This window comes from Mustela lutreola, chromosome 2 (assembly GCF_030435805.1).
Source record: "Mustela lutreola isolate mMusLut2 chromosome 2, mMusLut2.pri, whole genome shotgun sequence".
Taxonomy (NCBI): domain Eukaryota; kingdom Metazoa; phylum Chordata; class Mammalia; order Carnivora; family Mustelidae; genus Mustela; species Mustela lutreola.
In genome coordinates this window covers 56865215-56885052 of record NC_081291.1, presented here as the reverse complement: position 1 = coordinate 56885052, position 19838 = coordinate 56865215, and the positions used below count along the sequence as shown (strand labels likewise).

Sequence of the window (19838 nt, the reverse complement as noted above, 5' to 3'; positions counted from 1 at the left end):
GGGCTCTTGCTTGTGAGTGTCTGTGGTTGGCTGGCAGCTCTGCCAGGGCTGGTGGGTGTGGGGCGGCCTCTTCCAGGATGGCTTATCTCTACTCTCTGCTCTCTGACCTCTTCAAGCTGGTTTGCCCTGGCTTGTTCTCACCCCAGAAACGGGGCTCTAGGTGAACGAAAAGAAGCACACAGGATTCTTAGGCCTGGGTCCAGAACAACTTAGCACCGTTTCTAATGCCCCATTTTGTAGCCGGACAGTTGGGAGACCAGCCCAGGTTCAGAGGCTCCTCTTGCTGGGATTTGCTGGGAAGTCATGTTGAAGGGTGTGCGTACAGGATGGGAGGAGAATTGGGACTGGGAGAATTCTGGTCCTGGGCTGGGTGCTCCATGGACCTCATTTCACTTAGGCCCCACACGACTTTACAGTGAGTCCCTTCCCACTGGGGTTGGGGGGTGGCTGAAATGCTGGCCTGGTCCGTGGCCCAGCAGCAAATAAGTGGTCTGAACCCGGGTCTGCTGATGCTTAAGGCATGTCTGGATTTCTTGCTTGCCTCCTTTGGTAGGCCTGGTACAGAGCTCCCAAGGTTTGCACTGGCTCTGCCCCTCGCTAGCTATGTAACCTTAGGCAAATCATGCTATTGCTTGAGCCTCCGTTTTCTTGTCTGTGAAATGGGCTTTCTGAGGGCTCTTTTCTATAGCTCTGTTCTCAGTTTGAAGAAGGCTGGTGTTGGGCACTGGGTGCTGGGGTCTGTCTCCCAGCAAGTTTTGCTCACAGCTGGTGCCCTGGGTGTGGATTCCAGGCCTCGGGTCTCTGTCAGGAAGGCAATGGCCTTTGCGCTCTGGGCTGCCTCCTGTTTATACACTGAGCCCGAGACAGCAGATGAGACTGGCCTGAGGACTAACCAAGCCCTTTGGCCTCCTGTACCCTGAGCCTTCCAGAATCCTTGGTGCCTCAGCGAACTGGAGCTGAGAGGTCTGTGCTCAGGGCTCTCCTGAGAGCAGTGTCAGTTTGCCTGCCTGCCAGTGCCTCCCCCAAGCCCGGCCAGGAGTTTGTGTCCTCTGTGTCCTTTGTCCCGCAGCATCTGGGGCCTTACAGAGGAGGCCTCTGTAGACCAAGGTTAGCATTATGTGGGCTGAGGTTCTTCTGCGGGGCCCTCCTTGGGTCCACATACTGGGAAAATGGGCTCAGGGCCAGTGGCACTGAGGATAATAAGCCAGCTCAGTCCTCAGAGGGAAAATCCTTGGTGTGAATCCTGCCCCTCTATGTTGGCTGCGTGACCTCAGGCGGTTGACTCACTGAGCCTCAGTGTCCATATCTGTAAGATGGGAGAGTGACCTTACCACCGCAGGATTACGGAGAGGAGCAGCACTAGGAAGGTCAGCCACTTGGGACTGAGTTCCTGTCTTCCTGATGTCAGAGGGCCACTGCACCCTGGGGGCTGGGCCTGCGGACTTGCCTTTGTGCTTCAGTGAACAGATTGTGTCTTTTCTGTGGCCAGGAGCTGTCCCTGCTGGTGAAAAAGCCGAGGGGCCAGGCCTAGTTGGGTTGGGTGGGGGAATTCACTTCCTGTGCCCCACCCCGGGCTGTCACTCTTAGCTGCCTCCAGATGGGCAGGACAGGGGTCCTCCCTGGCCCTTCCTTCCCCACTCCACACTTCTCTCCCAACACCTGCCAGCTGAGTCAGCAGACGCCCTGATCCTAAGGTCTTGTCTTCAGGGGCACAGCCTGACCGGGTGGCCGATATCCCAGAGACGGGGAGGAGGCGCCCTCCCTGGGTCTGCACATGGTCTCGTCTTTCACCCTCACGGGACTGGCCTGCGTCGGGAAGCGGTCATGATAAGGCAGTTGCTGTGCTGGTCACTTGACCTGTGTTGGTGTGTTGAGCCTCATGACACCCCCTCCTCGTCACTACAAGGGAGGTAACTGAGGCAGAGGGAAGTGAAGCGACTTGTCCAGGGTCACTGAGGGTGCTGATGAAGCCAGCAGACATTTGCCGACCACTGACTCTCAGCCTTTTGCTCTGACCACCCCGCTGGGTCTGCCCAGTTGCCTGGTATGAGCGTGTAGCTCCTGTGGCCAGCAGTCAGGGACTCCAGCACTGCCGGTGTCACAGATCCACATGGGGCACCAAGGACCCAGGGTGGGGTCTGCAGGCCCCAAGCTCTGCCTGTGCCCTCAGCCCCAGGCACAGAGTTTTTGGAATCTCGGGTTCCCTGGGATACATGTGGGGGAAGGGTGGAGGAGGCTGAAGAGTGGAATCTGGTTGCAGGGAACTGCCCACCTGGGCGCAGAGAGCCCCTGGCTCCTGAGAGGGGGGTAGGAAGGAGGTGGAGAGTGACAGAAGATGTCTTGTTTCACTGGCACCCCCCCCCCCTGCCATCTGCCCCACTCAGCCCCAACGTGCTAATGGGCACCGTGCTCGGAACCAGGAAGCAGAACACTCCCCCCCAGCCTGGAGTGTGTGTACCTGCTGTCACAAGCAGACTTGTGGAACACACAGGATGGGGGAGCAAAGTCAGACGCTGGCAGTGGGGTAGCTGGAGGATAGGAGCCGCCGGCTGACGGGGCCACACAGGGGCTGTGCAGACCGTGGGACCAGGAAGGCGCCTGGAATGTGGGGGCAGCTGCTCCCCAGCTCTGATTGGTGCCCTGGGGCAGGGAGGCCCAGTGTGGCCTATAACTTCGGGTTTTCTAAAAGAAGCCAGGGATCTGGAATTTTCTATGAAATCTCCCAATTTGTAAATGTTGGCAGCTCATTCAGATACACTGAAGTACCAGTAAAGGAGGCAGGGAGTGCCAGTTCGCTGCCACAGTTCAGTCTCCCTACTCCTTACCACCCCTAATTGCCCAGCTGGGACCCGGAGGCCCAGAGGTGGGTGAGGGGCTGGCCAAAACCCCCGTGAGCTCAGAACATGGGCCCCCAGCCCTGACCTCCAGCCCAGTGGAGTCAAAGCACCGGGAACAGATGGTCCTTGCAAAGGGTGACTGAAGAGTGTGTCGTGAAGAGGCCACAAGCACAGTGTGGGCGGGGCTGGGGACCCGCAGAGACTGGTGTGGCGCTTGTGCTGGCAGCCATGGAAGGTGTTGCTCCTGGGCCTGGAGAGGAGCCTGGCAAGAGCTGGGGTTCACGGTGCTGTGGACTTTGGTCGAGGTGGCCACGCCTGCCTGGGGATCTGTGCTGCTGCCCCTTCCGCTCAGCTTCTGCCAGCAGAGAGCAGTGGGACGCAGGTGTGGGACAGATGGGGACAGGAGCAGGTTTTGTGGATGATGGCCACGTAGACTGTGGCTGGGGAGGGATTAGGATCTCTCCAGGATGCCTCACCTCCCAGGTTTGGTTTGGGGCTGTGCTTCCTGAGGGGGTGCCCCCAAGTCTGTAGGCCAGGGCTACTCATGGTCTTTTTCTGGAGGGTTTGGAGCCGGTGGCTGATACTCAGGTAGAGACACAGCCTTGACAGTGACCATGAGCATCTGGCATGCCAGACAGAGGTCTGGGCCAGAGGTGGAAACCTGATTAGAGGTCTGCTGGGTTTCTGTTTCTTCCCCCATTGAGTTGCCCTGCTCAGCAGGTGGGCAGCAGGTGGGCAGTAGGTGGGTGGGTGGGGAGGTGCCCAAGGAAGGCCTCATGATTCCCTGTTTGTCATCACATGACCCCTAAAGCCTGGATGTGGGACCAGATGGGCCAAGGGACTTGCATGAGATTGTTCTCCCAGTGGAAGGACAGCAGGGTTCTGGTGGGGTTTTCTGGCTGGTACAGAATGGCGGTGTCAGCTCACCTCTCCTGGGCCCCCGGGATGTGCTCATTGCCCACTGAATATTGAGTTATGGTGCAGGCTGCAGGGGACCAAGAACCAAGCTACTTGGGGGTTGGGGAGAAATGTGGTAAAGGTCTATGTGGGGTTGGGATCTGATGGGGCTGCAGTCCCACGTCACTTAAGAGAAATGCAAAGTTGCTGGGTGAAGTCACTGGGAATTTGGCTCTGGAAGGACCCCAGCCTGGTCCTGTGGTATCCCCCTTGGGAAAACTGAGAGCCTGTGGTCCCAGATTCCTGGCCCCTCCCCCTCGTCTGGTGACCCATCCCTGGGTACTCCCTGTCTCTTCCCTAGGCTGGACCTCTGTGTCAGCGTCACCACCTGGGGCTTTGCAGAAAACCTTGCTGGTGCCCTGTTTCTGTTTGCCTCAAAGAGGAGGAGGAAAAAAAAATCCAATTTTTATGTGATGTTTTAATTTCTATAATTCTTTTTTATTATTTATTTGACAGAGAGAGATCACAAGTAGATGGAGAGGCAGGCAGAGAGAGAGAGGGGGGGGAAGCAGGCTCCCTGCTGGGCAGAGAGCCCGATGCGGGACTCAATCTCATGACCCTGAGACCTGAGCCGAAGGCGTGGCTTAACCCACTGAGCCACCCAGGCGCCCCTAATTTCTGTAATTCTTTAACCAATCCCTCTTTATTAAGGTGAAAAATAAATGTTTACATTTCTCTTATAGAAAAAAACTGGCCTGGGGAAACTAAAACTGCCTTATAGTTAAACATCTTCTCTTACTAAACTACATATGTACGATAATTACTGGTAATTAAATTGAACTATCCAGAAAGACCAGGGAAGTAGAATGAAGTCACTGATAAGAATCATGTATAAAACAAAATGTTTTCCTTAGAACCAGAATTCCATCAAACCTTTTTGAGCAAAAAGTACAGTCTTGTAGGTGGCAGCAAGTTTCTTCAACTCATAATGAGGGAGATACAATTCACAGTTCTTTTGAGGCAGAACAGAGCATGTCCCAAAGTGTCTTGATGAAGTTCTGATAGTCGGTGCCTTTGGTTTGAGATTTGAGTGATACTGGAAGACCACACTGGGCTTGGGGGCTGGGAGAGGCCCCCTCCCAGAGCACAGGGAGGGAGGAGTCTTGCTCAGGGATTGGGTGCCATCGTGAGCTTCAGCTGGCGGTGGACGTGGCCAGTAGCCTGGGGTGAGCCTGAGTGGAGGGAGGGACAACCCTCCTTTTAGATGAAGGTCACCTGTGGGTGAGGGGCCCTCATGGGCATCCGCTCTTGGTCACGGGCCCTGTTTTAGAAAGCTGTAGGCCATGATCTAACTCTGGAGTGATCTTCAGGGACTGGTTCATTCTTAGAATGTGAGCTGTCCACTCTTGGGTTCCAGCATTTGGATCTTTGTCCTGTCCTTTTTCTGGGAAGGTTATTATCTCAGACAGGGGGATGGTCCCGTTCAGTTTTTCAGAGTTTGCGTCCGGTTTCTGTGTGTCTGGTGACTCTCCCTAGGGTGGTTTCCTCTAAAAGTGAGGCCAGTTCCACACACTCTCTCTGAACAGAACTGAGCTTGTCAAGAGTTTTTGTGCTGTTCTTGATCAGGGCAGCCTGTTCTACTTTTCTCCTTTTTTCCATGGAGTCAACTTGTCATCAGCTGGAAAATTCTAAGTGGAAAAGTCTAGTTAAAATGCAGAGGACAGGTACACCCCCCATCCTACTCCTGGCTCCCTGGGAAACTGGGGACGGTAGGGCCCTCCTTTGCACGGGTCATCCTGCTGCTCACCTACCACCCCCACAGAGCTTCCCAAAGATGATGCTGCAGCCACGTGCATGGGGCCTCATAGCCCCTCTGTGTTGACTAAGCCCACCAAAGAGTCCCCATACCTGTGGCTCCACCAACCACAACACCCCCACACCCCAGGATTCCACCGGAACCCAGCACACTCCGGGCAGCCGGGATGGACCCTTGGTGGGGCTGCTGTAAGGGGCAGGGGCTCAGGGAAGAAGTTTCAGGCCCATGACTGTTCAGGTCTTGCTCTTCTTTCTCATTCGAGATGAGGTGTGAGTGTGTGTGCACACGCGTGTGTGTGTGATGGAGACCTTTCAATCGTGACACTATATATATGGTACAACTCTAAAAAATAAAGGCCTTCTCTCATATTAGTACATACTGGGACCCTGCACTTAATACAGTTAGTAATCCCTAATGCCATCTGATTCTCAGACCATAGTCCTATTTATTTCCCCACCTGCCCCCAGAGTGCATTGCAGAGCTCCTTTTGTCAAGTCCCCTCTAATCAAGGCCGGTTAGATGTTATCTAGCTTATCTGTGTTGTTACATCGCCTGAGTTTTCTTCTCTCTAAAACCTTGTGCTGACGTATGCTGTAGATGCCATTTAAATCTTGATTAGTCTAACAGTACTCCCCTGACAACTTCTTATTTTTGTATTTTTATTTATTATACTCTTTATGGAGTGTAATTGATGTGAATCACACGGATCTTAATAGAACAGCTCAGTGGATTTTCACATATGAAGACGCCTAGGCAGCTCCACTGAGATCAAGATCTAAAACACTTCAAGCATTCCAGAGTTTTCCTGGGGCCCCTTCTTAGCCATTTCTGCTCTCCCTCCCTCATGGAAACCACGATGCTGACTTTTTCCACCTTCTTGCCTACGCTTGAGGGCTTTTTTGTTTTGTTTTGTTTTTTGTTTGTTTGTTGTAAAATGGGAGCCATGTGGTATTTTGCATTTAACTTCTTTAGCTCAAGATAATATGTTTGACACCCATGTTGTTGCCTACAGTTGTCGCAGTGGTTCATTTAAAAAGACTGCTCTGTATTATTCCATTGTCAGAATAAATCATGGTTTATTAATCTATTCTAGCATGAGAGGACACTTGGGCTATTTTCAGTTTTTGGCTGTAATGAGGACAGTTGCTGTGAACGTTCTTAATGGAGTCTTTTGGATGATGTAGGCATTCATGTTGGGTATATACATGGGAGTGGAACGTGACATGGCCATTTTTCCAAAGTATACCACCAGTTTGCATCCCCACAGCAGTGAGTGAGTGTTCCAGTTGCCCCGCATCTTTGCCAACTGGATGTGGTTGTTCCTTTTCATTTTAGCCAATCTGGTGGATAGGTAGTGGTGTCTTGTTCTGATTTTAATTTGCATTTTCTCTTAACTTAGGATGTTGAGCACATTTTTTGTATTACTGTTGGACATTCCATTGTCATTTGCTCATTTTTAAATTGCCTTTCTTTGTCTAACTGGTTCTAGGAGTTCTTTATGTATTCTGTGTCTCTTTTGTTGGATCACACATTATCTTGTTTGATTGTGTAACTTTTCTTCCCATTTTAAAACATTTTATTTTTTATTTTTTTTAAAGATTTCTTTTTTGAGAGAGAGACAGTGAGAGAGAGAGAGAGTGTGAGCAGGGGAAAGGGTGGAGAGAGAAGCCGATGCCCTGCTGATCAAGGAGCCTGATGTGGACTTCGATACCAAGACCCTGGGATCATGACCTGAGCCTGGAGGCAGATGCTTAACCAACTGAGCCACCCAGGCAAACTTTTTATTTTAGAGAGAGAGAGAGAAAGAGAAAAAACACGTGCAAGTTGGGATGGAGGACAGGGGAAGAAAGGGAAAAGAGTCTTTAAGCAGACTGCTCTGAGCACAGAGGCCCACTCAGAGCTCGAACGCACGACCCTGAGATCATGACCTGAGCTGAAACCGAGAGCCGAAGCCTAACCAACAGAGCCACCCAGGCACCCCATCTTTCCACTTTCTTAATGATGATATGTGATGAGTACATTGCAAATGCTCTCTTGTGAGGAGCACAGAAATCCCTAATTTTAATGAAATGTAATTTCTTGATCTTTAATTTTATGTATTTTGTGTCCTTTTACAGAAATTTTTGTCTACTCCAGATTCATGAAGTTATTTTCCTCTTTTAATGTGTTTCACCTTTCACATTCGATCGTATTTAGATCTGTTTCTTTAGGCAGTGTGGATAGGAATCAAAATTCAGTCTTTTTTTCAAATGCATATTCAGCTCACCCAGCACCAGGTGTTACAAAAGCCATCTTTCCCGCCACAGCCTTGTTGGCTTTGTCAGGAAGCAGGGGCTTTTGTGCCCATGGTGAGGATGGGAAAGGAGCCCTAGGAGTGGGGGGGTCCTGCTTCCCCTGGATTAGCTGCTGCAGAGGAACTTGAACTCCCCCCTGCCTCCCTCCTCCTCACCCTCTCCTTTGCTTGCTTCAGTGCGCTGCTCAGGGGCTTGTCCTCTGGAGTGTGCGGCTGCCCCTGGCTGGGCTTGTGGTCTGGGGCAAGTGGGGCCTCCTCTCTGGGTGGCTGCCTGCTCATCTGTAAAATGGGGATGCATGTGGGACCCTCTTTCTGGAACTGGAGGGGAGATGAAGTGGCTGCAAGCTGGGGTCCCCAGGGGGCTCGGCCAGGGCAGAGACCCAGCCTCCAGCCCGTCAACAAGAGCAGCCCAGTGCCACTGCCATTGGGCAGTGGTGGGCAGGGAGTAGACACCACCCCACGAGGAAACCAGGTGATGGGAGGTGCTGGAAAGAGCAACGGAGACTCGGGACTGCCCTTTCCGGTTGGGGTTGGGAGGAGAAAGGCATCTTGAAGGGGCTGAGTTGGGGGGCCGTGGTGGGTGGGCTCAGCCCAGGTTGGTTGTGACTATTGTGCCTGTGATCCTGGCTCAGGAAGATGAAGCTCGGGAACTCTTCTTGTTTGTCCACTTTACAGTCCCTGTAAGAGGACTCCAGGTGCTCCCAGGGCCTGCAGGTACCCACTCCCCGCCCCCAAGAACGCCAGGCTGCTGGGAGCAGAGAGCTGCAGCTCTGGGCTGTTTGCTCAGGCCTCTCAAACATCCTGACCAAACAGGGCGCTGGCAGAGATGGCCCACTCATCACCCTCCTGCCAGGTGCCCAGGTTTTTCCGCAGCATTTCCAAAGCCAACATTCTTTAGGACTTTGATGTCCAGGGAGAGGGGACTGTCCGAAGGGGTCGTGACCTCCGAGCTGGATTGTTTAGGGCACCCATTGTTCTGTGATCAAAGGTGACTACAATCTCTAGAATCTCAGAATCTTTTTATAACAGAATGTGTCTTGAATGGGCAATACCTGCATACGATAAGAAACGCATAAAAAATACAAAAGGGGTGAACAGTGAAATGTTAGTGGGCTTCCTCCCTCCCACGGTCAGATCCTGCCCTGAGCCAACCACTGTTACCAGGGTCTTGGCTGTCCTTCCAGAAATAGTCCATGTATGTCCGTGTATCCCTTTAAAATGAAAAGGGATAACTTTTTTTAAAAAAATATTTTATTTATTTATTTATTTATTTATTTATTTATTTAGTCAGAGAGGGAGCAAAAGAGCGAGCACAAGCAGGAGGAGTGGCAGGCAGAGGGAGAAGCAGGATCCCTGCTTGGGAACCTGCCGTGGGGCTGGATCCCAGGACCCTGGGATCATGACCTGAGCCAAAGGCAGACCCTTACCTCACCGAGCCACCCAGGCGCCCCTGTTCTCAATTCTTCATAGTACATTCAGAAATCAGACCATATAATTCTTTTTAACATCTACATAAGAGTGGACAGAAATACATCAAATTATTTAATCACTGCCCTGTTGATGAGATTTTGGTTGTTCCTCACCTTTGCTCTCACAAATTCAGGGGTAGCAAACATTACTGTCCAACTTGTTTATGTCTGTGGGCGAGATTAGATTTCTGGATGGAGAAGTGCTGGGTCACATTTTTTTTTTTTTTACAATGCAATGCATTATTATTAGTTTTTTAAATTGCAGTGATATACACATAACATGATATTGGCCACGTTAACTAGTTGTAAGTCAGTGAGATATGTTCACATTGTGCAAGTATATTAATCCATCTCCAGAACTTAATTTTTGAGCTTTTATTTATCTATTTGATGAAGAGAGCACAAGCAGGGGGAGCAGCAGTGGGAGAGGGAGAAGCAGATCTCCCCTCCCCCTGCCCCGAGCAGGGAGACTGATGCAATGCCGGGCTTGATCATAAGACCCTGGGGTCATGACCTGAGCCAAAGGTAGATGCTTAACTGACTGAGCCACCCAGGTGCCCCATTCCAGAACTTTTTCATGTTCCTGAACTGAAATCCTGTGCCCATCCAAGCTGACTTCCCATCCGTCCTCCTCCAGCCTCTGGTAACCTCTTTGCTACTAAGGAGCATTTAAAGTGGGCCGCTGTTGGAGGTACCAGCTGTGGGGACAGAGGCTGTGGCCCGACTGCCCTGCCCATCTGCTCCATCATTCTGACCATCCTGACTTCCATGCACATGGGCTCCTTCCTTTTCTTTAGAGCTGTACAGTTGTTTTGCTTTTCCCCATTTTTGAACTTCTTCTAAAAGGCAGTCTGCGGTCTTCTTCTGTGACTTGCTTCTCCCCCTGCCCAAGATCCTGTCTGTGATTCATCTGTGTTGTTGTGTATGGTTGTAATGAATTTGTGCACATCATGTGGTCCTGCCAGGGCCCAATTCCACCCTTTCCCTTGTTGAGGCGTCCTTGAGTTTTCTGCAGTTTGGGGCTTATGTTTGTGGGGGTCCAGGTGGAGACCACGGACACCTGTTTCTCCTGGGCGTGTACCTGAAAATGAGATCACAGTGTCATTGGCTCTGGGTATTGTCCACCTTCCCAGACGAAGTTAATGGTTTCCCAGAGTGGGTCTGTTCTCCCTCTGTTGCTCAGGGATGTCGGAGGCGGCTTCCTGCCAGAGTCTGTGAGGCAGACGGCTGGCAGAGCCTTCGGAAGCCAGAGTGATGGGGGCCGTCCCATGTCACTAGAGGCCAGAGAGAGGGTCACGGCTGCAGCTGTCACAGCGGGAGAGGCCCCTCCCCTTCAGCCCTCACTCGCAAATAATCAGCAGGCTAGGGACACTGCACGCCCTCTGGCCCAGGGCTCTGGCCAGGTGGCAAAGTGGCCAGAAATGGGGGAGTCCGCAGAAACCCAGAGGCAAGCAGAAAAGGCCGGGGAAGGGATTGCCGAGAGCCCCACCAGCTTCCTGCGCTCAGGGGGTTATTGTTTTGTCCATCCATTTACCGGTCAGTTCCTTTGTTCCTTGACTAATTCACTGGTGAGCATTCCACAAACACATGTGTGCCAGGGCCAGGGAGGTACTGGTTCCCAAGTGCCTGTTGTTGGCCAGGCACTGAATCGTCTCACTGCCCCGCTTTGTGAAGCGTGGCAGAGAGAGGTCGTTTGCCCATTTTACAAGCAAGGAAATGGAGGCTCAGAGGGTGAGTGACATGTCTGTGTCCCCTTAGCCCATGCTCCCCTCTGGCCCCCTTGCTGGAGAGGCGGTCTGGGCCAGGTGGATGGGCCACACTTTCATTCTTTTCCCGCATTTTCTAAGTCTGTGCACTGGGCTGTGTATCTTAAACTCTATTTACACATTTGGAAAATCAAAATAATCATCCAACATCATGTTGTTGATGATGTAAGCTTTTCGTGAGATTGTCTACACTGAGGGCCTGGGCTGCTTGATTCAGCCCCAGGCCTTGGGAGCCTTAAGAAGACTCAGATCCATTCTTGATTCCTGAGACCTTCTGAGTCTGGTGGTTAAGACAAGCATGTCACCTGACAGCAGGGACATCACAGTGGAAGCCTGTATCAAGTGCTGGTGTGAATGAAGCCAGAAGTGGGGGCTTTTGGTCCCCCCAGTTTGGAGGTGAGTGCCAGTGGGAGCCCTGCAGATGGAGAGGCAGGGAGTCCCACGTGGATTGGCTGGTTAGGGATGGTGAGTGGGACAACGCAGAGATAGGCGTTCCCCACCTGGACCAGCATGCAGAGACAGAGTGGCAAAGAGAAGCATATAGGGCTAGGATTGAGGGTCAGAACTGGACGTGACTCTGGGCTGTGACTGTCCAACCAGGGAGGGGTGCTTCGTCCTGGAGGGCAGTGGCCTTCCGGTAGGGGTTTGTGGACCACAGGTTCCCTGAGCCGATTGGGACCAGGGAAGGCCGGGGAAGTAGGGTGTGTGATGAGGGTTGGCATAGAGGTGAGTTTAGATCCAGAAGTCAGAGAGCTTCTCTCTGAGGAGGTGAGAACCCTGAAGGAGAAGGGCCAGCCATGTTGACAGTGCTGGTGGGAAAGGGCACAGGAAAAAGGCAGAGGATTCCAGGCAGAAAGCAGAGTCCACGGAAAGGATCTGGGGCAGGATTGAGCCCAGGGAGTTCAAGGAGTGGAGAGAATGTGTGGCAAAGAGGATCAGAGAAAGGAGATGAAGTGGAGCAGTCAACAGGTCTTTGTAAAGAAAGGGGAACTCTTGGGGGCCTATAGGCCAAGGAGAGACACAGTCTGATTTATTATGTGTGAACTCATTCTGGTGCCCTCTGGACAAGGGCCTGGAAGAGGACACCTGAAGGAACAGGGACCATGTTGGACCAAGAGGTGGTGGTGGAGTGAAGGGCCCGGTGGGTGGACTGGGATGCACTTTGGAGATGGCCTGCTGAGTGACGGAGGGAGATGGGAAATGGGGAATGGGTGCAGGAGGGTTCTGAGGTTGCCAGGGGCCCTTCACTGATGCAGGGGAGACCTTGGGAAGAGGTGGTTTGAGGGAAATCAGTTGCTGAATAGTTCTGGCACTGAGAGCACTAGGGAGCACTGTTGGTGGTTTTAGCCAGCTGTGGTGTGTGTGCACGAAACTACAGCTGAGACAAATGTGTGTATGTGGGGTGGGGGGTGCGAGGTAGAGCAGGTACTTGGAGCTTGGCGCTGGATGAGATCAGCCAGGGCCAGGGTGGAGATGGAGAAGGGAAGAATCCTGGGACTGGACATCTGAATGGTGGTGCTTGGGAACTTAAAAAGAACCAGAGAGAAAGACAGAGGCTGGGGACCTCAGAGGGGCTGATCAACGAAGGAGACCTGGAAGAGAGGGCCTTTGGGCTGAGTCTTCCAGCACTGGGATGGGGAAGGAAGGTGTGTCTTCTGGATGAGGAGATGGGGGTACACATCTTATGCAGGTTTGCCTGGCCCTGCCTCCCACATCTTGGACAGTACCAAGCAGCGCCAGGCTTGGTCCCTCCTGTTCCAAGTGGGTGGCCCTCCCAGCATATGGGTTCATGGCCTCTTGAGTTCCTTTGTCTGAAACAGAGGGAAGCCAGAGTGGGAAAGGCCAGTGGAGAATGGTGGGATGTCTGCCAAACGCAGGCTGAAACCTGGCTTCTGATCAAGGAGGGGGCAGGAAGAGAACACCATTCAATCCACAGGGAAGCAGAACCCGCTCTCAGGCTGATGCTGGTCAGATTCTCAGACAGGGCCTTTAGGATCAGCTATATCAAGTCATCCATGCCATGGATGTGGGAAAGCTGAGGCCTGGAGAGGGGAAACTGAGGTTTGGGACTTCTGACTCACCACCTTATCTGTGAAGTGGGGAGACAAGAGTACTCACTCATCATAACTGTAAGGATGAAAGTGCTTGGACCCAAGGCTGGCACTAGCCTGTACTTCATTTCTGCTCTTACAGTTATTTCAGTAGGGCACCTATCTCAAGTCACTTGGCTAAGACCCAGGGATCCACTGCAATCTCCTGATCTCACTCAATAAGGCAGTCTTGGAGAAGGCTTATGGAGTAAGAGTTCAGTCCAGTACAAGAAAGACGTGAACTATGCAGAGAAAGGACAAACTGCTGAGGTAGCGTGAGCTCCCCATCCACAGAAGTATTCAAGTGAGGCATGACTCCCACATGCCCAGAGTGTAATGAGAAAGGATTAAACATGGAATAGTGGCATCACTTTTAGTGGCCACAGAGACTCTAGTGTCTTTGTAGAGAAAGAAGTGGGTTAAGAAGTAATTTCATAAATAATCAAGATTTCACACAGTAATAAATGCTATGAGGAGTCTCAAAAATGAGTGATGTGATGACAGTAACTGGGGCTGGTTGGATATGCTGTCTCTTGCTGTATAGGGATTTTACACTTTTATTGTATTAAGTTTTCTTTTTTATTTGTGGACACTCTGTTTAGTGTTGTCCTAGAGATACTAGCAGATGCAATAATTCAAGGAAAAAAGAGACAGTTATGATGAGTGTGTATATATATGTATACACACACATAGACTTATGTGTATGTATATGTATGTGTGTATATGTATATATGTATATGTACACATAGGTATGTATGTATATGTACATATAGGTGTGTGTATGTATATATGCATACATATGTATATACATAATGGAATATTACTCATCCATAAAAAGGGAGATCTTGCCATTTTTCAAGAACGTGGATGGATCTAACAGGTATTATGCTAAGTGAACTTAGTCAGCCAGAGAAAGACACACACAGTATGATCTCACTTACATGTGGAATCAAAAAAGAGCCAAACTCAAAGAAACAGGAGTTGTTTGGGGGCTGCCAGGGAATTGGGGGGAAGTTCTGAGAAGATGGAGAGATGTTGGGCAAAGGGTACAAGCTTGCATCCAGTTATAAGATGACTAAATTCTGGTGATCTATGGCACAGGACGGTGACTAGTTACCAATACTGTATTGTGTACTTGAAAGTTGCTGTGAGACTAGATCTTAGCATGTTCTCACCACAAGCAACAACAACAAAAAGGAAACTCTATGCGATGGTATCCCCTCACATTAGTGTAGCAATCCCCTCACATTGGTGTAGTAATCCCCTCTCAGTATTTATTTGTGTCTGTAGGCATTTTTATTACATTTCTGACTTCGGTGGGACAGGTGTCTAGTGTTTCATCGCTGAGCGTGACATTTGCTATTTGTTTCTGGTAGATCATTCTTTTCATTCCTCCTGGTACAGATCTCAGGTTGTTACTGAAACTTATTTCCCCTCTTCTACAGAAGGGCCTTGAAACCTAGAAAAGTTTAATAACTTGAAATGCCCACTCTGCAGATGAAGCTGGCGATTCTTACTAAGCTGTCACTCTTTTCCTGGAACCTTGCGGTCTGCTGACATCCACCGGCACACTTGTTCCTTGCTAGATGACGTGTACTGCTCAGGGATATTTAGAGTTCTTTCTAGGCTTTAGCACTTCTGCAGCTAAAGGTCCTCAGAGTAGAGGAGGACACTAAGACTTCAGAGAAAGGAAATAGCTATCCATGGTAGCATTGAGATGTGGGCTCAGGCTCAAAGTTATTCCGTTACACCCCTGTTGTTGCCCTAGCACGGATATAGGTATTCTAGATGAGCTTTACCTTTTTTGGTTTAAAATTTTTTATTTTAAATTTTATTTTAAATTTTAAAAGGATAATGGCATGCAATGTATTAGTTTCAGGTGTACTAGATCAATTTAACAATACAGTACATTGTTCAGTGCTTATCACAATGAATGTAGTCATCATATAATGTTAATTACAACATTATTGACTATATTCTCTAAGCTGTACTTTTCATCTCCATTTATTTCATAACTGGACGCGCTTCTATCTCGTAATCCTCTTTATCATTTCACCCATCCCCCCACCACCTCCCCTCTGGCAACCACCAGTTTGCTCTCTGTATTTAAGATTCTGTTTTCTTTCTTTCTTTCTTTTTATTTGTGGATTTGATTTGTTTATTACTTTCCCCATGTAAATGAAATCATATGGTATTTGTTTTCCTCTGTCTGGCTTATTCCATTTAGCATAATACCCTCTAGCTCCACCCATGTTGTTGCAGATGGCAAGATCTCATTCTTTTTTAGGGCTGAGTCATATTCCATTGTCTATCTGTACCACATCTTCTTTATCCATTCATCCACAGATGTACATTTTGGATGCTTCCCTATATCTTGGATGTTATAAATAATGTTGCAACAACAGAGGGGTGCAGTTATCTTTCAAATTAGTGTCTTGTTTCCTTTGGGTAAATACCCAGTAGTGGGATTACTGGATCATGGGGTATTTCTATTTTTAATTTTTAGAGGAATCTGCATACCTGTAATCTGACTGTATCAGTTTACATTCCCACCAGCATGCCCAAGGGTTTCCTTTTTGCCACATCCTTACCAAAACTTGTTGTTTCTTGTTTTTTTTTTTTTTTAATAGTGGCCATTCTGACAGGTGTAGGTGATATCTCATTATGGTTTTAATTTGCATTTGCCTCATCATTAGTGATGTGAGCACCTTTTTAATGTATCTTTTGGCTTAGATGTGCTTTATCTTGGCATGTCATTTATTTTTAGACCTCAGAAGCAAATGGTTGCATTATTTATACTTATCTTCTGGCACCTCACACATTATTGTCTCTTTAAGACTCTCCCTTGTTTTATTTATGTATTTATTCCCTTTTATCCCTTTTCCCCATTGCTGACTTCTGCCCCACCAGAGGCAACTGGTCCCCTCTGTTTAATTTGCACGTGTGTGTGTTTTTAATTAATGTGCAAAATGTGTATTTTAATTTTGTTCTCAGTATTTTTCATTTGTGTAACAGATCTCACTTGGTTTCTTCCTTCCCCCCACCCCAGTGCTTTTTTTTGTACCACTCCATATTTTGTGGGTACATCTAATCTGTTATTCCTGACAGCTGTGGGGTCCTCCATGGAGGACATCCCTAAATTCTATCCAGCCACTCCTCCACTGATGAACACCCACTTCCACAAATGACACCAACATCTCGCATCCTTGTAGTGGTCACATTTTGGGTCTGGCTGAGGACTTCCCTGTAGTGCACAGCCACGAGTAGAACCTCTGGGTCCAGGATGATATGTGTACTTAATTGTGTCTGCGGTGCCTTATCTCCTTCCAGACCCGCCGTGCCAGGGACCACTTCTACCCCCGGGCATGAGGGTTCTTACCTGTGCCTGGCATGTGGCACGCTTTCTGATTTTTCCATTTTTTTTTTAAAGATTTTATTTATTTATTTGACAGAGAGAGAGACCACAAGTAGGCAGAGCAGCAGGCAGAGGGAGAGGGAGAAGCAGGCTTCTCACTGAGCAAGGAGCCTGATGCAGGACTCAATCCCAGGACCCCGGGATCATGGCCCGAGCTGAAGGCAGATGCTTAAGGACTGAGCCACCCAGATGCCCCTGTGCCTTTCAGTTTTAAGACATTTCCCTACCCCTGCCTCCTCCTGCTCTCCTAGCTACACAAATATTTTCTCCACTAACTTCCCTAGATGAGTTTTTTTTTTTTTTTTTTTTTTTTTTTTAGAGAGCAAGCGTAAGTGTGGGGGGAGGGCAAAAGAAGAGAGAGAACCTTTTTTTTTTTTTTTTTAAGATTTTATTTATTGATTTGACAGACAGAGATCACAAGTAGGCAGAGAGGCAGGCAGAGAGAGAGAGAGAGGAGGAAGCAGGCTCCCCGCTGAGCAGAGAGCCCGATGCGGGGCTCGTTCCCAGGACCCTGGGACTATGACCTGAGCCAAAGGCAGAGGCTTTAACCCACTGAGCCACCCAGGTGCCCTGAAGAGAGAGAATCTTGAGCACACTCCCTGCTCAGCTGGATCTCGCTACCCTGAGATCATGACCTGATTGAAATCAAGAGTTGGATGCTCAGCCCACTGGGCCAACAGGTGGCCCTCCTAGATGAGTTTTGATCTTCCCTCGCTGCTGCTATTTCTTCTTATGCCTTATCCTATCTTGGTGTCTTAGGTCAGGTTCCTTAGAAGCAGATCCTGAGTGGCGGCTGGGTGGCTCAGTCATTTAGGTGGCTGCCTTCAGCTGAAGATCATGATTCTGGGGTCCTGGGATGGAGCCGTGTTGGGCTCCCTGCTCAGCAGGGGGTCTTCTCCTTCTCCCCGTGCCCATACTTCCTGCTCGTGTGCCCTCTCTCTCTCTCTCTCAAAAGTAAATAAATAAAATCTTAAAAAGAAAAAAAAAAAAAGCCCAACAGAGCCTGATTTGAGGGTTTTGTGCATGTAGTTGTTCATTTGGAGAACCGGCCTGGGGAGGGGGCAGGGAAGGAGCTAGCTGATGCCCTTCCGATCCCTTTGGGAGCTCTGGAGTGTGAGTGGCCCCCAACACTGTCCCCTTTGAGGCAGGGCTGGGTTTTTGTCAGTAGTAGTCAGTAGTCACTGATTGGCCATAGTTCTGCCAACCTCCTCCCCTGTGGGGGGTACTTAACCTCGCAGGCAGCTCTCCGAAGCCTGTTGTCCTTGGGAACTACCAGTGGCCACCAAGCACAGCAGCCTTAGGGGGTCCGGGGTAGAGTGAGTTACCTTCCCTGGGAATGGGGGTCCAGACAGCACCAGCAGCATCTCTGAACATCTTGGAACCAGGTGCCTCCTCTAGAGTGGTGACCTTGCCTGTGTTGCCCCTCCACTCCAGTGTCCACAAAGGATCTGATCGAGACGTGCTGTGCCGCTGGACAGCAGTGGGCCATCGACAATGACGAGTGCCTGGAAATCCCCGAGAGTGGCGCGGAGGGTGATGCCTGCAGGTAAGGTGGGCACCCCGGAACAGGCAGAGCTGCCCGTTTACCTTTTCCAGATTCCAACTTGCTTTGGCCTGTGGGCCCTGGCAGTACAAGGGGAGCGCAGTCTCCACGTGTCTCCACGTGCATGTTGTGGCTGCTGTGAGCCCACCGGCCAGGCTTACCCCAGGAAAGAGAGCCTAAAGGCTGGCTGCGGGAATATACCAGCCACGCACATTTGTAGCCTGCCTGACAAGTGGGGTTAAGATGGTATGCTTTGGAGCCTGTGTTCAAGGACTGGTACCACCTGGGAGTGGGGAGGGGCCTCACTCACTGTGTACTGCTCAGACCCCATGAGATTTTCTTCCTCAGCTTTGAACCAGGAGCCTTCAGCCCTCTTTTTTTCCCCCACTCTGCTATCCTGGGGTCTCCAGAAGTCTGGCCCCTCACTGTCCTCTGCTGTCTGTGTGGATTGTTTTTACTGACTCTAATGTTCTCCGCAAAGGATTAATTTGTACCTTTGCCCCTTTGGCACTAAGTGTGGAAAACGTCTTGTTCAGCCATTCACCTCTCCCTTTTTCCTAGGGAGGACTTCTTTCCCAGCCTACTTATTTTTCTCAATAAGGACAAGGTCCAGAGAGGTGATATGATTCACCCAAAGCCGCACTGCTCCCTGGGAGCATGGCCAGAGTCAGAGCCCCTGTTTTCCCAATGTCTAGCCCTCTGTGCCTCTTTTAGAGACATTTAAATTCTAACCTTGTCCTTTTCCCTTCCCTTTTGTCATCCTACCAGTTTGGGGACGACTTAGGAGTTAGAGCGTGCCTTATCAAAGAATTTGGAGCTTAGGGGCCCTGACTTCTGCTTGTATTCCTCTTGTGATGGGAAGCTCACTACTTCATAGATAGGCATTTCTGTCACTGAATAGCTCCCACTGGGACATGTCCTTTCTCAATTGAGACTAAACTCCACCTCCCAGTGACCCCCATCTTTGTGTGCTGGCTCCCCAGAGCAGCCCTACAGATATGGGGCGTCATGGCCGGGGGACCTGGAGGCTGCTGTCTTCCAGACTGAGCTGCCCTGTGCTTCCTGGGGTTGAGTCTGCCTATCCTTCTCAGCCCTGTGGGGACCTGGAATGCTGACCCTTCCCACACTGGTCAGGGATAGACAGCGTGAAGTCCCCTGGGCCCCAGGCCTGAGTGTTGTTGATGGACCTCAGACACAGAACCCTCGTTCTTTGGTAGGGGTGGGGGAAGTGCCACCAGCACAGGCCTTGCTTGCTGTGGACCTCTGGCGGGGGCTGCCTTCTCTGAGCTTCATTTTATTCTCTGGGAAATGGGCCCGGTCATTCCTCCTGGAAGGGTCACTAGGAGGATGGGGTCCGGTGCTTGGGCAGAGCTGAGGGACCCCTCTGTTGCAGGACAGCCCAGAAGCACTGCTGCGTGTCCTACTTGAAGGAGAAGAGCTGCATGGCTGGCGTCATGGGGGCCAAGGAGGGCGAGGCCTGTGGGGCTGAGGACAATGACACGTGCGGCATCTCCTTGTACAAGGCAAGCCCGACCTGTGCATCTGTAGCCTGGGCCTGAGGCCCTTGCGGGCTGGGGTTCGGCTCCCTGTGGGACTCCTCCATAGGAGGTTTGGGGGAGCCTCTTCATCTGGAGAGAAGCCGTCCTCAGCTCTCATTGCGGCCAGCTCACTCAGGAGCTACTCGTCAAACACCAGCCTGTCCTGGGCCGCGT

The 19838-nt window shown here is 50.4% G+C and overlaps 1 protein-coding gene across 5 annotated transcripts in view; it reads left to right on the top strand.

Moving 5' to 3' along the window:
* The window catches only part of FBLN2 (fibulin 2), an 84687-nt gene that overhangs the window by 37659 nt on the left and 27190 nt on the right, over positions 1-19838 (top strand). For all 5 annotated transcript variants that reach the window (XM_059161862.1, XM_059161864.1, XM_059161861.1 and 2 more), the window contains 2 exons: positions 18018-18129; positions 19520-19649. In XM_059161862.1, coding sequence (XP_059017845.1) covers positions 18018-18129; positions 19520-19649 — 242 coding nt within the window. The remainder of the gene's footprint in view (positions 1-18017; positions 18130-19519; positions 19650-19838) is intronic.